General features: G+C 39.7%; 1 protein-coding gene and 1 long non-coding RNA gene across 2 annotated transcripts in view; both read right to left on the bottom strand.

Annotated features, from left to right (window-relative positions):
- The window catches only part of SUGT1 (SGT1 homolog, MIS12 kinetochore complex assembly cochaperone), a 49834-nt gene that overhangs the window by 31650 nt on the left and 360 nt on the right, over positions 1–17824 (bottom strand). The window contains exons 3-6 of the mRNA XM_073346032.1: positions 11414–11504; positions 6884–6953; positions 6251–6321; positions 2120–2173 (exon numbers count right to left, since the gene is read on the bottom strand). Coding sequence (XP_073202133.1) covers positions 2120–2173; positions 6251–6321; positions 6884–6953; positions 11414–11504 — 286 coding nt within the window. The remainder of the gene's footprint in view (positions 1–2119; positions 2174–6250; positions 6322–6883; positions 6954–11413; positions 11505–17824) is intronic.
- LOC140911905 (uncharacterized) lies at positions 11975–17652 on the bottom strand. The gene is made up of 2 exons (XR_012159190.1): positions 16575–17652; positions 11975–16187 (listed from the first exon to the last, which is right to left on the bottom strand). It is a non-coding gene; the product is annotated as an uncharacterized lncRNA (long non-coding RNA).

Genomic DNA, 17824 nt, shown 5'->3' with positions numbered 1-17824 from the left:
GAATAGCAAAGCAAAAAAATCACTGCTTTTTGCTTCTTTATAATGCACGAGGGTGCCTCAAAGATTGTTTTAAAGAACTCTGCTTTACTAACATTAAAAATACCATGTTTTGAATTCTAATTTTGCTAGAAAATCCTCTGGAGAATCGGTAAAATGACATCACAAGATGACTATAACATGAACAGCTGAGAGGGGAGAAAGGTGTTTAAGCAGATTGAGTAAAACAGGGACAAGAACAAGCTCAATACTTGGAAGAAAAGCTTGGTGTGGTATATGACATGACATCCTCTCCCCTTCGAGAATGGAAAAAAACTCCAACCACAGTCCAAAGTGTTCCTCCAGCAAAATCAAGACAGCCAAGACTTGATATTCTTGTTATTTCTTCAGCAAAAGAAAGAAACCACTGAAAAATCTTGAGGCCATCTTTATATGATATAAATAGGGCCCTACCAAATTCATGCCTATGAAAAACGCATCATGAACCGTTAAAGGTGGTCTCCCCTCCATGAAATCTGGTCTTTTGTGTGAGCTTTTACCTATACTATACAGATTTCAAGGAGGAGACCAGCATTTCTCAAATTGGGGGTCCTGACCCAAAAGGGAGTTGCGGGGGGTTGGGGGGTGTCCACAGAATTATTTTAGGGAAGTTGCCGTATTGCCACCCTTTTTCTGCGCTGACTTCAAAGCTGGGCGGCTGGAGAGCAGCAGCTATTGGCCAGGCGCCCAGCTCAGAAGGCAGCACCTGTCAGCAGAAGTGCAGAAGTAAGGGTGGCAATACCATAGCATGCCATCCTTACTTCTGCGTTGCTGCTGGCGGTGGCTCTGCCTTCAGAGCTAGGTTCCCAGCCAGCAGCTGCCACTCTGCAGCTGCCCAGCTCTGAAGACAGCACCACCACCAGCAACAGTGCAGAAGTAAGAGTAGCAGTACCGCAATCTCACCTACCTTGTGGCCACCCCACAACTCCTTTTTGGGTCAGGACCGCTAGAATTACAACACAGTGAAATTTCAGATTTAAATAGCTGAAATCATAAAATTTACGATTTTTAAAATCCTATGACCAGGAAAATGACCAAAATGGACCGTGAATTTGGTAGGGCCCTATAAAGGATAAGTACCAGACCGACAAAAAGAGTTATGTTCCTCTGCTGTTTGTTGTTAAATTAATATCAACTTATACTGCCCCCACTGATCTTTCTTTCCCAGTGCACACCATGAAGGGAGTAAGTCTGCAGATAAAGTCACAGTGGAGGAGAAAGTAGACTTATGAGCTACTCCTTCATATCCACAGGCAACACATATATGAAGCCCCTGGGCAACTTAGGAAAAGTAAGCTGTGCCAAAGTGCGGGAAAAGCTGCACTAAGTTGCATGCTCTGTTAGACTGGTCAACCCACACAAAGAATTAGTAAAAAGTTGACCACTGCTTCAGACAGTGCTCTCACACTGAACACTACATTACTACTCCAGATCAAAGCTGGTCCCAGCAACTAGTAGGAGCATGGCTATTGCTACTTTATCATGGTGTCACAGCTAGATGGATGAGAATGGTTCTTTTGATGAAGGAAACAGCCTTCAGAGAACTGGAGGCCCAAATCTCTAACTCTCCATTGTTTTTTTCCAGTGCCGCACTTATCAATCTTGCAAGCTTCTATTTTGGGGTACAGAGCGCAAGACATGCTCCAACATCACTACAGAGCTCTTACATTAAGTTCGTCTCCATGTACTTCTACACAAGGGCAACAGGAGTCAAAACTGTGTGGCTCCTAATATAAATTGGATTTATTTAAGATTATGTTCATTGGCAGATTTACCAACACAGGATTTGTATTAAAACTATGAAAGTTTCTGAAATATCTGGATTTTTGTTCTTGAAGTCTGAACTTGAAATAGGTACTTTTCCCATCTGCATGACTAATTCTCACATGGATTTTTTCCTTCAAAAATCTAAAGAAACATTTATAAAAGTTAAGCAAAAAAAGTCCTCACAGAAACAATTGGAGCACCTAGTAGTTTATTGTAAACAAAGACAAGTGCTATAAAGATTTCAGATTTTGAAAAAAAATGTTTAAAAGCATGGCAAATATCAAAACAAGTACAAAATAAATGAAGCCACTCTTACTGTTTAGTGTTTCTTCGCATCTTTTAATCCAAATAGTAAAAGAAGTATCCACATCTAGAAGAGATTGAATATACAACATTTCACTATCTCAAATCTACTACTCTAAAAATGGGTACTATTACTTGTCATGAGGATGCATAAAGGGCAGACTTGCAACAATGGAACTGTTTTGTTTTGATTCTTAAATATAGAAGGCTAGATATTAAGTGTCAGGACTCCTTCAAACCAATTATACTATGTTTGATATTAGTGTTTAATTACATAACTAACTCCCCAGCTTTGTTGGGCTGGATGTTAATACACTTAGAACTAACTAGTAGTTCAGTTAGCAAGTTAAATTAAGTTTGAACTGACCCAAATCTAGTATTCAGCTCTCAGGCTTCTTCACCACTTCCATTTAACTGTTCCCAAAGATGGTAAACATCTCTCCTCTGTTCTTAGAATGATCTCCTCAAATACTCATCCACATGCATTCCACTTGAACAAGTACAGAAAAGCCACTCTATTTGAGGGTACTCCAAAATTGTGAAGAAAAGTTTACAGATGACCCACAATTTAATGTGTTTTTCTAGGGGTTTCTAGTTGTATTAGAAAGTTAAGAGGGAAGAGAAATCAAGATTCTAGCTCTCTATTAAGCAACAATAAGATAGGGAGAGAATTTGCTAGAAGCCCCAAATTACTGGATGAAGTCACTGGTGATTAGCAAGTAGGGACTGGGGTGCAGCTGTGGATTACTAGGCCTGGTCTTCACTTAACAGTTTTGCCAGCATAGCTAGGTCACTTAGGAGCGTAAAAAAACAAAATCACAACCGTAATTGACATAGTTATACCAGCAAAAGCCCTAGCATAGACATAGCTTATCTTATTCAGGAAACTGGGTTTTGCTGGTATAAGATGTGTCTCTTCTCGGAGTGTTTGCCAGCATAGCTACACTGGCAAACCCTTTCTAGCATATTCAAGATCTTAATGGGGCTTTGTTTGCTAGAATCTAGCAACATCTTGAAGGTGGCAGGGCATCCTATGACACAATTCTATATAAAGCTGACTAATATTTTTCTGTCTTTACATGGTTGAATATACTACATGATTAGTCTTTATGATTTTAGTAAAGGTGAAATTTGCAAATAGGTGATTAATTTATATTACTACTGTAAGACCACTTGCCTAGAGTTGAAGTGGTTGGAATATAAGTAACTCAATAGAATAAAGATCATAATTAAGTAAAACAAATACTGTCAAGAGTTGATAGCGACAACAAAACAGAATTTATGATCATCTCACCAAAGGCTGAAAAAACCCAATTAATTGAAAATCAAGTCCACCGTTAAACAAAACTTTGTCTGTTGAGATGAAACAACATAATGTGGAGCCTACAAGCAAGACATTTTCATGACACCACTGAAACGTACAGTAACGCCTGCAGGTTGAGCCATTGAGCTTCATGATTATAATCTTTCATTTTGAAACATCATTCAGCTCAGAAGTGGATGGACCATAATACTGAGTTTCTTCCTTCTTTTCTCACATTTAAAATTGAAGATCCAGATTTCTAAAACAAGTCTGTTTGCAAAGGAGGTTGTATCAGTTAGCTGCATGAAAAAGGTCGAAAATGGTGCAAATACAAAAATCACAGAAGCCAAGACAGCTAAATTCAAAATCTCATCAATTTTAAAAGGGACTTGCACTCACTTCCAGTCAGATTAATATCAAGTGTGATCTTAGCATAACCTGATTGGTTTTGAAGAAACTCTATAGAGAATGAAAAGAAAATCATCATTTAAGGGAAAATCCAAAAGACTGGCAGACCTACCTAGTAAGCCAGGGACTCAAGTGTATTCTTTTAGGACAGTGTGCACATTTTGTGTTTGAATAATACATATGCTTACAAAGTAAATCATATTTGCAAAAGGTGTAAGGAATAAAGAGATTCTGTAAGTATATCAGTAAGTACATCATGAGCAGGAAGCCTGTGAAAGAACTGGAGGATCTGCTATATTACAGAGGATTAAAGGAAGCAATTAAGGAAGATAAGGTCATTGCTGAGAAGCTAAATGACTGTTTTGCATCAGTCTTCACTTCAAAGGGTGTTGGGGAGATTCCAATCTTGGCCCTGCTCTTCTCTTGAAATAAATGAGGTATTATCAAAGATTAAAAAGAGATGCTAGAAGAAACTGATAATTTAAGAGAGAAATAAGTCACTACACCCAGATGCTATACACATTAAAGTTCTGAAAGAGCTGTGCTAACAAAAGTATGAAATTTAACTATAAACCAGCCCTCTGGAACAAGAGTGATATAAATGCTGTACCTCTATTTTAAAAAAGTCTTAAGGGGTAAACTGGAGAATTACAGACCAGTAAGCCTTACATCTGTACCAGGCAAACTGGTTAAAACTATTATCCAAAATACAACATACCTGGAAGGTGTTATATGAGACAAGACCTAACCAGCATAATTTCTGCAACAGAAAATAGCATCTCACTAGTCAATAAAGTAGAGAGTAAAGGAGAACAGGTTTACAGTTTATTTTAGACTGGTTTCCAAAAGGCCTTTGACAAGGTCCCTAGTCTCACATGAATAAACTAAAAAAAAAGTTAAGCCGTTACAGGGTGAGAGAAGGGGGGGGGAAAGGAGGGGACTAGTGAGATAACTCTGACATCTGCAAATTTTGCTATTTAGATTAGCAAGGATCAGAGAAGACTGTGAGGGAACTTCAGAGACACCTAAACAAGCCAGGTGAAGCTAGGCAACATGATGGCAAATTAAATTTAATATCTGTAAATTCAAAGTAACGCATGCCGGAGAAAAAAATTTAAACTACTCATACACCTTAGGGGGTTCTAAATTAACAATCTGATCAGGAAAGGGACCTGGGCATTATTGTGACCAGATCAATGAAGACCCCTGCTCAATATGCCACTGCAGTCAAAAAGTTTGAATTCATAAGAATGGAATGGAGAATATAATACCTTTATATGCTGCAATGCTATCGGGAAGGCTGTGCACAGTAATGATCACCCATCTCAAAAAGAATATTGCACAATTAAGTAGAAGGAGTTCAGAGAAGGGCAACAGGAAAAATCAAGGACATGGAAAAACTCTCATAAGAAGAGAGATTGCAAAGATTGGAATGGGTTACTGTACAGAGAAGATAAATAAGAGGGGACACAATGAAAGTCTATAAAAATAATGAATGGCATACAGAAAGTAGATTGGGAATTTCTGTTCTCCCTATCTCATAAAACAAGGAAACACTGAATGAAACTGAAAGGTAGAAAAGTCAAAACTGACAAAGAAAACATTTTTTCTCCCAGTGCATAATTAGATTATGGAATTCCTTGCCACAGAAAGTCACTGGAGGCTGAAAATTTAGCAAGATGCAAAAAAAAAAAAAAAAAAAAAAAAAAAAAAAAAAAAAGTTGAAGAAAAGGCCAGTTTTTCAAAAGCTCCATACTTCACCGATTTAAGAGTTCAGGAATCCAGAGATTAATGTATTAGTAACTCCATATGACAGAAAACTAGGCTCTTAGCCCAACCAAAAAGTAAGTTAAGAGATGAAAAAAAACAGGAGATATTAAACACTCTTCTGTAGTTTTCAGTATAATCTAAGGTAAGAGAGTCACAAACATAGTTTATGAGCTCAGACATATATCTGGAGTTGTGTAAATTCCAAGAAACTGTGCAGACAAAGTTGTGTTTTACTTAGTTTACAACTTCACCTTGTATAAGAGGAATTCAGTCTATTTGTAGGCTTTTCCATGATGCTCATCACCATAATACCAGATCACCTCAAACACCTGAATTTATCCGCAACGTATGTCTGAAGCAGGGAAATATCCTCATTTAACCCATAGGGAACTGAAACACATGGGCTTACATTTTTAGAAGTGACTACTGATATTTTGTGGCCAATTCTAGATGATTTAAAAGGGCTTGATTTTTAAGTGAGGGGGTGCTCTGTGCTTCCCAAAAGTTACGCCTGTTTCATACGAGTCTAGCTGGGTATACAAAAGTTGCAGCACCTAAGTCACTTCTGAAAATCTTGTTCTTCAATTTAACCTGAGCCTCATATAAAACCTTTTAAATATTTACTGATTAGTGTGCAAAAAGAAGTGTAGTTTCAATACTTACTGTCCAATTTCTGTCCTTCTTTGAAAGACTCTAGAGCAGAAGCATAGTTTTTGCTATGGTATTCACTTATCCTGACATGCACACAGGAAAAACAAGGGCACAGTAGTTATGTTTCCAATCGAATTCACACTTCCGCTAAGCACAGTATATTTTACTTTACACTGTATCTGGATGGAAAAGTAGTACATGACTTATTAAATTCGCTGTTAATAAACAAAAGCTACAAATTTGCTACAACTGTAATTTATAAGTTACAATTAACTGGGATGCTAAGAACAGAATAACATTGTAAAGGTAGAAATGTGGGGGAATTTGGCACATTGTCTAATAATACAAGAGCTCTATTACAGATACTTCACAGTGAATCACCAGAATCTTCGATTAAAACTGTTTAAAATGCCATTGTCCAACAGCCCTCTTATAAAGATCCAAATGATTAAAGCTATGAATGCTCCCCCCACCCACTCCTCGAGACTGACCCTCACCACATTAATTTATTTAGTCTGCCTTCTATAAAAGGGCAATTGAGACCGCAATCTGATGCAAACTGTAGTAGTGCTAGAATGAGTACAATATTTTTCAAAAATGGAAAATGGAAACTTTCTGCCTGTGGCTTCTTAAATGGTTACATACCCTTTCCTGAGAAAAGCTCTGGCATTATTGGGATTGAGTTCTAGGGACTTCTTTGCATCTGCAACAGCATCTGTAGGAAGTCAATTTTGCATGTTAGTCTCTTAAGAATTGCATTATTCCAGTTACGTATCTTAAACTAAAGATCTAAAAGGCAAAGTGACAATTCAGTCCCAGCTAAACATTTAGCCATAATCTCACACCTTCAAAAGTATGGCAGAGATCCTACAAATAAGCAGTCATGTTTTTTTAATGTAAAGTACATTACTCTATTCTAGAAACACTAAAGGCATTGCCTAAGTGAACAAGTAGCTTGGGCTTAATGCTACAGTTAGATTCCTGAGCTCCGTTTTCACATCTTAAATGAAGAGTGTTTAGTATTAGTTTTCTCAGTTTATGCAGAAAGTCATGCTATTGAAGTACAGAAATTATCTTACAATATTTTCACCACTCAAATCTGCTACAGCTACTGACGGGGGAATTCTGCACTACTGTGCAATGCAAAATTTTGAGAAATTAATGTTGGGCACACAGAATTTCCCTTTTTCCCTAAGCAGTGTTTCCTAAATTTACAGCAGCTGTGTACCCCTTTTGAGACACTTGTCTTACTGGCATACGCCTTCTCCGGTGAAGATAATTGGGGTGAGGGGTTTGGTAGCCACATTTTTATAACACACCCCTAATTCGTTTCATTCTGGATTAAATGAATATTAGAAATAAATACAAAATTATATTACATGCAGTTGAAACAAAAGATTTTAATAGAAATAATAATTACATATAGAAAGTACTATAAATAATTAAAATAATAGAAGCGAATCAACAGTCTGGCAGAACAGTGTGTGTGTGTGTGTGTGTGTGTGTGTATATAAAAAAGTGAATGTGTGTCATTCTGAAATTAAAATACGTTGGTTTGGTTAGGTTAGTCAAGAAAGCACTAGTTTTAATAGTTACTCTTTAAGTATTGAAAAATTTTCAGTACAAACCAAACTATTCAGTGTGAGGGATGGAACTGCTTTTGACCAGACACTATTGCAGCGATATCTGGGTCGATGTTTGTGATCTTAAGACAAAGATGGGGCTCCATGTCAATAAAGACAATTTTGTTTTTTTTGTTTTGATGCCCACCAGCGCACAGAATCCAATCTCGCACAAATACGAGGTCGGAAAAGGCAGAAGATACTTGACAGCTTTGTCCGATAGAGCTGGATATTCAGAGCTAACCCCCAACCAAAATGACGTCAGTGTATCTTGCTCAAATTTTGTTTTCAGGAAGCTATCTGAAGCCAGCTCCAAGAGCTGTTCTTCTGAAGCAGAGAGGTTATTTGGCAATGTTTGAACATTGATGATAAAAGGGTTCCTTATCCATTCAAAGATGCCATCCTGTTCAAGGAAATACCTACAAAGATCTGTCCGCAAGCTTTCCAAATGCTGCTTCATGATTTGCAACACATCGTTATCAAGTTCGTTAGTCGAGTTTATTACTAAATCATGAAGAGATGGAAAGGAATCCAGTTCATGACGACTAAGACGTTTATGCCACAATTTCAATTTTGTGACCATGGCATTCACTTTGTCTTGAACATGGAATATGGACATGAGTTTCCCTTGCAAAGATAGATTGAGGTTGTTTAAATGAGCAAAGATATCTGCAATATATGCTAGTTTGCATAGCCATTTCCAGTCGGGTATACGGTTTCGCAGGTTAAACGTTTCATCTAAAAAACTTGCAGTTCTTCTCGCAGCTCAAGCAGGCGATTCAGAACTTTTCCACACGAAAGCCAGTGCACTTCAGTGTGAAATAGGAGTTGTGTGTAATCACTGCCCATCTCATCAAAAAGCTGAGAAAACAGCCAGGTGTTCAGAGGGCAGACTTTCACAAAATTGATTATTTTCACAGCTTCATCCAGTACTTGCTTTAGATCTGCCTGCATGTTCTGGGTGGCGAGTGCTTCCCTGTGAATGTAATGAGTCGATTTTGCTTCTGACGCAACACCTCGAACACGTGCAACAGCTCCTTTTTTCGAACCAATCATGGCTCTGGTGCCATCCGTGCTTATTCCAACACAACGACTCCAATTCAAGTCATTGTTTTTGATAAAGTCATCAATAACTTTAAAAATAGCTTCTCCAGTTATATGTGTTGGCATAGGTTGGCAGCACAAAACATCATGGACTTCATTATTCAGTTCGTATCCGACAAACAACAACAACAGATTAGCTAAATTCACAATATCAGTGGATTCATCCACTTGCAGTGCATAGTAGTGACTCTTTTGTACTTTTGACAATAATTCATGTTTTCGACCATATCTGTGATTCTAGGATGAACAGGGTTACTTGAGAGGGGGACACAACCTATAGCTTTGCTAGCCTTGTCTCCAATCATCACTTGCACCATTAATTTGGCTGCAGGTTTTACTAATGTCTCGCCAATCACTTCAGCAGCTCCGGACTTTGCAATTAAGTATGCCACACGATATAAAGCTGCCAAAGCTTTCATATTTTCACCTCCCATCACATTACAAATTGTTTGCTGGGACTTTTGGAGATCTTTGCGCCTATTTTCGAAGAATTCTACAGGTTTTCCCTCGTATTCTTTGTTTGCTATCAAAATGGCGTTTTAAATTGAATGGTTTCATACTTTCATTTGTGAGAGTCTAGTAACAAATCACACATAGTGGAACAGGCTCTACCTCATCACCAGTCCACGAAAATCCCAGTTTAAGATATTCTTCAACATATTTGCAGGCTTTTTTCATTTTATTTACAGCTGATACGTTCAATAAACTTACAGACGGTTCACAAATTTTGTTGTCACAATTGTCTGATGTAGCATTATCACTGCATTTTCCAGTATAATTATCACTAACATTCGTATTTCCTTCATAATTTTCTTTTGTACGCTTCAAACTTCCCATTTTTAGCCAGCTATCCATTGTAAATGGGTTTAACAAAAACAGAAATTTTGTATATTAATACACACCAAGTATGTACTTGCTACGATCTTTAGATTACTACGAGTAGTTATTCGCTTTTATCCGTCAGTATGACTTCTGCGCATGCCACAAATGCAAGTGTATTGCCCGAGCCGTGGTAATGCGCACACGTGGTTTGCGTCGGCTCTGCTGTGCTATTAGATGTTACTGAACGTGTTATCATAATAATTACAATGTAAACCGGTGTGCATTTCTACTGTACAAATATATACCATTCTTATATATTAAATTTTAGTGAACTGTTTTCTGCTGCTAAAAAAAACCTATGATAAAGTAAAATAAAAAATTCTGCCGTGTACCCCTTGAAACCCTTTCACGTACCACCAGGGGACGCATACCACACTTTGGGAAACACTGCCCTACAGAAATGGGCTGCAGAGATGTTGGCCGCCACTAGGGGCCACAGGAACCAGCAGATCCCAGTTCACAAATAGAAGATAAGGCCAGGGGGAAGGAAAGGAGGGTTCCTAGCAGCTGCAGTTCCCAGCATGACCTGAAGGAAGGAAGCGGTGGCACTGGCTGTTTCTCCCTCTGGATCCCGAAGATCTGGGGGGCGTAGGGTCTGTGAATGTCTGGACCGGAGGGGTGGGGAGGGGAGGGGGCGCAGCTGGCCTCTTGGGGGGCGGTGAGAGTGTCTGGGTCGGGGAGGGGGCCCATGGCTGGGCTCTGAGGGGCGGGAGGGGAAAGGGGTGTGAGTGTCTGGGCTGGGAGGGGAGAGGGGCAGAGAAGCAGGAACTGGGTTGTCACAAGAGTTTCTTTAAACTTTCTACTCCTGGGGGAAATTTTGTGTGTGTGTCTGTATTGTTACAGACATACTTGCTGACAGGTACCCTGAAATAAATTACCAAAATAATTGAAACTGGTGTGAATATAGAGTGCTATCTTGACAAATAAATTTTGCAGAATTTTAAAATGTGTGCAGAATTTTAATTTTTTTGCTCAGAATTTTTAATTTTTTGACGCAGAATTCTGCAGAAGCATACAGCTAGTCTATCCTTCATTCTGCAGCTCTGCCCCCTAAGTGCAATGGACTGTGACCTTCAGTCAGTCAGTCAGTTTGGGCTTAAGCTGTTTGTTCCAAGGCCAATTCTATTCAAAATTTAAGGTTTATTTTTATTTTTTTAAGAACTGGATCAGACACAAGGAACCATTTAGAAAGTGAAACTTTTCTCAAAACAGAACATATTTGAAGTGTTACGTCACTTTTAATAAAATAAGGAGAGGGTTTAAGGCCTATCTGAAATCTAAATATAGTAACTAAAGTAACTAAACAATAAATTGAAAGAATGGGTTATTCTTTCATTAGTGTACTCAACACACTAAATGGAAAGTTAGAACTGGAAAGCTTCCATGAGAGACCAGAAGTAATCAGATACCGGAAGAGCTATATTAGTGTCAAATGTGGGTTGCTTTGCTTAAAAATGACAAATTTCTAAAACTATCATTATCCTTTGCTTGATTTAAGACATCTTTCTGTAAGGAATGTCATAATGTGGTCTTAAAGGGATACACAGTATAGTTTAAGAGATGTTACCCCAGTAGTTCTGTAGAAGAATATGAGCATAAGCTCTTTGACAGTAATACTCTGCATCATCTGGCTTCTGTTCCAAGGCCACTGTCAGCTTCTGCAAATCCAAATACAAAAATTTAACATGACAGTTTCTGTAAATCCCTCTAACAATAGAACCCAGTGAGTAGCCCACAGTGAAATGTGTTGCTGAAAAAAAAAAAAATCAAAAATAATAAAAAAAAAATAATCAACCAACCACCAATTAGCACAATTTTGCTTTAAGTGAAATTACACCAGAACTAAATATCCTGAGCTCACGGGAATGCCTGGCTATTTTGATCCCCAAAGCCTTTACCTTAGAGCTAACAAAGTCCAAAATATGATTGACTGATCCTTATATGCAAAAAAGAAAAGGAGGACTTGTGGCACCTTAGAGACTAACCAATTTATTTGATCATAAGCTTTCATGAGCTACAGCTCACTTCATCGGATGCATTCAGTGGAAAATACAGTGAGGAGATTTATCAAATAAATTGGTGAGTCTGTAAGGTGCCACAAGTACTCCTTTTCTTTTTGCAAATACAGACTAACACAGCTGCTACTCTGAAACCTGACCCTTATATGTTTATTCAAATGACTTGTGAAAAAGAAAGCAAACATGTTTTAAATAAGTTATAGTACACCCATTTCCACGATGTGTGCTCAGCACAGACCAATTTATAAATCCCCAAAATGAGCAGCAATAATTGCTCCCCATGCTAGATATGCACTTCGAAATAGGTGCCTCTGGTTTACACCTTACCAGGTAGACATTTGGCTAAAGAAGGTAAGTCTTGTACTGCTTTCTGAAACTATTAAAATAAGGGATAGTTATTCTCAGTAATTCTACTTCCTGAGTTACCTCAGTGGATTCCTACTCTCACATCTCAGCTACTTAGCGCATTAATACGCAGAAGCTTTCAAAGCCCTCAAAGTTCTTCAGTCTTGAGGAACAGAAAGACCAGTATCCATGCACACTAAACACTCTTTGAAGAGTAGGAATCCTGTCAATATGGTATCTTTAGTAGCATTTACACTGGTATGAGTATTTCCTTCCTACTGGTGCAAAACATGAACTAGCAAACAGGAGTAGGGAGATAGCAAACAGGAGTAGTAAACGGGAGTTTTGCAAGGGAATTCTCCAGGTGAAGGAGAGATAATGAGATCCTTGGGGTGAGTTAGTTTGTGTGCTTGCTTGCTTGAAAGTTAAAGTGTGGTCTGTTTTGGGTAGGCTGAGATCTTACTAACGAGGTTTTAGCCTGCTTTCCTTTGATTCCTAACCCTTTTGAGATCTCTTGACAATAGGGCAGGGCTAACCCAGGGACAAGAAGGGTTTAAAAAGCCAGCTCTTAAATGACCAGAGGCACTATCGAACATTAACAGGCAGCAGGTTTAAACCAAACATAAGGAAATACTTCTTCATGCAGCACACAGACAACCTGTGGAACTTGTTGCCAGGAGATGTTGTGAAAGCCAAAACTATACCTGGGTTCAAAAAGCATTGGATAAGTAGATGGAAGACAGGTCCATCAATGGCTATTACCCAAGGTGGTCAGGGACACAACCCCATGATCCGAATGTCCCTAAACCTCTGATTGCTAGAAGTGGACAACAGGGAATGGATCACTCAGAAATAGCCCTGTTCTGTTCATTCCCTCTGAAGCATCTGACACTTGCCACTGTCAGAAGACAGGACACTGGGCTAAATGGACCATTGGTGTGACCCAGCATGGCCATTGTTATGTTATTACGTGATGCCATATTAAAACCTGTACTTAAGAACTGTTCAGTCAGTGGTCTATAGAGATTGTACCAAGATCAGATGCAGTAGGAGTCCCCAGCTAAAACGCGTCCTGGCTAACAAGAATTCTTCCTGGGCTTCCAAGAAATACAGCAGCTCTGCCAACCTGGGAAAGAATGAGGTATGCACTACCCTCCAGAACCAAGCTAACTCTTCTGGCCAGTGCACTTTGATGTAGGGGAACAGCCCCACCGTAATGCCACCTCTCTGTCCTTTGAGGCCAGAGCCACTACTGCACTAGAAATGCACAGTGCTTGCACTCCTCAGCCACTCTGTGCCTGACACCTCTGCACTGCATCTCACTGTCTCACCTTGCCCACCTGCTCAGGGTCAGCCACCATCCATCCCTTCAATTTCTTTCTTTTTTTTTTTCTCCCCTCCAGAGACCCACTTGAAGTGCAACTACAGAGAGATCACAATTTGAGGCAGACAACTGTTTTCAGCTAATGCATAGAGATGGAGATTTAAGTCTTGAACAGTTGCTGCTCAGGTGAGTACAGTTATAAACTTCCATTTTTAAACTGATTACCCAGATTTCTCCTATGTGAAAATTAAGAAGATGGCAGAATAGTACAACATATGCTATACACGCCAACAGAAACAACGTTTTTTCTGTATTTGTGTTGTTGCAGTGCTCAAAGAACACAATTAGGATCAGGGCCTCATCATGCTAGGTGCTGACAAACACAGAGGAAGATGTAGCCCTTGTGCAAAAGAGCTTACAATTTAAGGTTTAGACAAGCCATATAACTGAAGAAACAAGAGGGTGAAAGAGAACTACAAATTCAGTATTAGAAGTTTCAGCCAGAGAGGGCCCAATTGCTCACGTTTCTCCTGTAATAAAAAACAGAAAACTGATAAACAAAAGGTGGATCAAGGCTCCTTTCGCAGGCTTAAAACAGCCAGTAGCCCAACCACGGATCTGAGGATGGAATCCAGTACCATGCATAGAATAGACTAGCTCTTTACTGATTATGTTGTGCGTTCTGCTATGGACTACCTGCATTTAAATGAACAAATGAATTCTAAAGAACTATCTACAGTGCCTCAGGAGGGAATAGTGTCCAGAGGACATGCACACCTGGCAGCACAGGTGGCAGTGAACTCTGGTGTACCTCAACAAAGAGAGCTAGGAGAAAGAAGGACAGACCAAGCATGTTACACAAAAAAAGCAGAATTTGATCTGCTTACATGAATGCCCTTCTAAGAATTCAGTAGATTCAAAAGTAGCAGTCATGAAAGCATTTATAACGATAAGAGGCATCCTCCTGCCCTTCCGGGATAGGATAGAATGAAGGCATACATGGAAAAAACTCCAGCTAGTACAAAATGCAACAGCCAGATTGGTTAGCTACATGATTCTGAACAGAACACCCTGGTGCTTCGTTCCCTGTACTCAATGGAGAGCCAACAGAAATTACAATTCAGTGTGTGTGTCCTGACTGTCAAAGCCCTCCATGGGACTGGCTCTGGTCTCTTGAGAAACTGCCTCTCCCTCCACCTACATGGACTTCCCATAGCTGCTACATTCCACCATAATACTGAAAGTATAGATCAGAAGTTGGAGGCTTGCAAGCACTGCAAGTCTTTCACAGAAAGAAAAAAAAAAAGACGTGCACTACAGAGCTCAAACCCAGAAGAGCGACCACAAGATTTTCAAAAACTAAATGCAAAATCTATTTAATTGACATGGCTCTCTCTTCAGTATGTTCCTCACAAATGACAAACCATCACATACAAACCATCTGCATAAATATAAAGAAATTAACTAATTAAGCCTTTTCTCCAGGAGGCTCGTAAGAAAGATAGCTATTTGTTTTCAAATGCTTTAGAGGCAGGTATTCAGATAATATGGCCCCCTTTGCTATATAAGTACTTAGCTTTAAAAAGGCAGCCATGTGACAACGAAGGAAATACATGATTAGCTGCCAGAGTTAAAATGAAGAACACTTGCATATTGTTTTACTAACCGTTATAATTTTAGCTCAAACAGATTTGGTGCTGTATCAAATCTTCACAACTTACATTTGCAAAGCATTTGGTAAATTTTAAGGAAAAAAATATAGGCTGTGCACCACAAGAATTCTCATCTAATTCCACAATTTAGGAACACACAGATAGGAGATAACTATTTAAAAACTTCAAAATAAAGGAATGATCTCTTCATATAACTTTAGGCCAAGGTTTTAAGAACCAAGTTCCTAAAGTTAGGTTCCTGAGTCTATATTTACATGTGATCCTTCAAATATATTGGACCCAAGCTGAAGTGTCTAAAAATGAACATAGTAGCTGTTTTTTTTAAAATCTTGGCATTGAAGTATGCTCTTACTTTAATTTAAGTAGTCCACTGCAGACTATTTAAGAGCACCACTTCAAATATGCAGTCTTGATACAACAGTGTACCTTGAAAAAAAATGCAGTGGCTTTTAACAAAGACTTGCTTAGGTAAGATAGCCTCTTCTAGTCCTACATTAATGAAACCTGACCTAAGGCATTTGTATAATATCAGATCAGATTCTACTGACAATTTCTTTTAAACAAAATGATTCTTAATAATTGCACTCACCTGTAACAAACACTTAGAGCTTGGGCTCACACACAGAAAAGGCTGCAGATATGTGTGTGGCTATTTTGTGATATTTCCATAGATCATCTTTAGTTTAAAAGTGGAAATCATCTCCACAATTCATCTTTTCCACTCCATTCTTACTATTAAGATCTTTGCATGGGCCCCAAATCTCTAAACTTATTCCTTTCAATGAAATGATTGCCAGAGCATCATTTATCTTGGCCCACAATTCCAGTTACATCTAGCCCCTCTCCAAATCCTTCAGTCGTTCTTCCTTACCTCGACACCCACTTGAAAACCTTCGTCTTTGCCCTCAAATTATTGTACAATTTCATATCAGTATCCTAAGTACTTGTTTTTCATCTTCTCTTTTGCTCCCTATACTACTCCTGAGGGAATTCTGGGCCAAAAAACTAAAAAATCTGCACACAATATTTTAAAATTCTGCAAATTTTGTTTGTCAAAATAAACTACATAATCACACCAGTTTCAACTAGTTTGGCACTTGTGTGGAGTTTCCTGTGCGCCAAACCTCTCCTTCCTTGAGGGTGTGCTGGGAACTGCAGCTGCCAGGAACTTTCTAGCTCTTCCCCGCCTCCCCCAGGACAGTGTCTTCTATCACAAACTAGGCTCTGCCGGGTCCAGTGGCCCCTAGTAGCGGCAAGAAGCACTGCAGCCCATTTCTGTGGGGGAAAGGAAATTCTGTGCAAAAAACATTAATTTCTGCAAAATTCTGCATTGCGCAGTGGCGCAGAATTCCCCCAGGAGTACTATACCTGAAATCTATTCCTTTGCTGCCTGATATGGTTCTACCCTCTCTTCAAAAATAATTTATTCCTAACCCAAGTATCTCCTTTGAAAGAAACAGTTATGGTGTAGACTAAGAGAAAACAAAAACGATTAAAGTCATGCATAAAACTTTTCTGCTCAGTCAATCTGCATCTTTCCTTGCAAAACATGCTTCATCTGTATGTTATTTAAACTGTAATCTACTCAGAGCTGGGATCCTGTTTTTATCCTTGCCCATAATGCTCTTAGCACACTTAGTTAGCACATTACAAAAATGCTAGTGCTGAAACTAGCTACTTGAGGCAGCCTCCATAATAAGAAACAGTCCCAAGGAGAGATATTATGGTCTAGTATTAGAGAGAAAATGAGGTCAAGAAATCTGGATTCTTATTCCAGCCCTAACACCAACTCAGCCAGGCTGCTGGAAAATCACTTCAGGACTCTGTGTCTCCATTTTCACAGCTCTATGACACTTTTCTACCTTGTGTAACCCACACACCTTCTAAGTGTGGTGTTGTGTCCCATCTAGTGGCCACGAGACTAGTGAGAGAGAGAAATAAAATGAGTCTGCTCTACAGCCTTAGCTCACAGCCAGTTGACTTTTAGCTCATGCACTAAGCTCCAGAAGTCCCACATTCAATCCCACCCACTGACGACCAGGGTCTGTGGGCGTTATACTTACAGAGACTTTGAGGCTCAGTTTGTTAGCTCCTAAAGGGCTCAGAGGTGCTCTCACAAGAGCCACAACAAAAACGCTAACCATACGCTAATGTTAACATGTTTTAAGTAGAGAAATTGGACATAGCCTTAACTACTGAGGCCTTGTCTACACTACCCACCTGATCGGCGGGCAGCAATCGATCCAGCGGGGGGTCGATTTGTCGCTGAGCGCTCGCCCATCGACGCCGGTACTCCACCCGAACGAGAAGCGCCAGCAGAGTCACCAGGAGAGCGCCAGCTGTCGACTGACCGCAGTAAGTAGACCTAAGCGCATCGACTTCAGCTGCGCTATTCAGGTAGCTGCGTCTCCTAGAGCGACCCCGCCACGGTAGTGTAGACAAGCCCTGAGCTGCATCAGGCGCCCCCCGAGCTAGGGCCTCGGCTGGTGGCTCGGCCACGTGTGTCTGCAGGTGTGACACACGTGGCCGAGCGACCAGCCGAGGCCCTAGCTCGGGACAAGCCAACACGCGGGTCCAACTCCCGCTGAGGACAGGGGTGGTCCCTACTAGGGCAGCGC

The sequence above is a fragment of the Lepidochelys kempii genome, chromosome 1 (genome assembly GCF_965140265.1).
Source record: "Lepidochelys kempii isolate rLepKem1 chromosome 1, rLepKem1.hap2, whole genome shotgun sequence".
Classification (NCBI taxonomy): domain Eukaryota; kingdom Metazoa; phylum Chordata; order Testudines; family Cheloniidae; genus Lepidochelys; species Lepidochelys kempii.
This window is presented reverse-complemented; position numbering and strand designations above follow the sequence as displayed.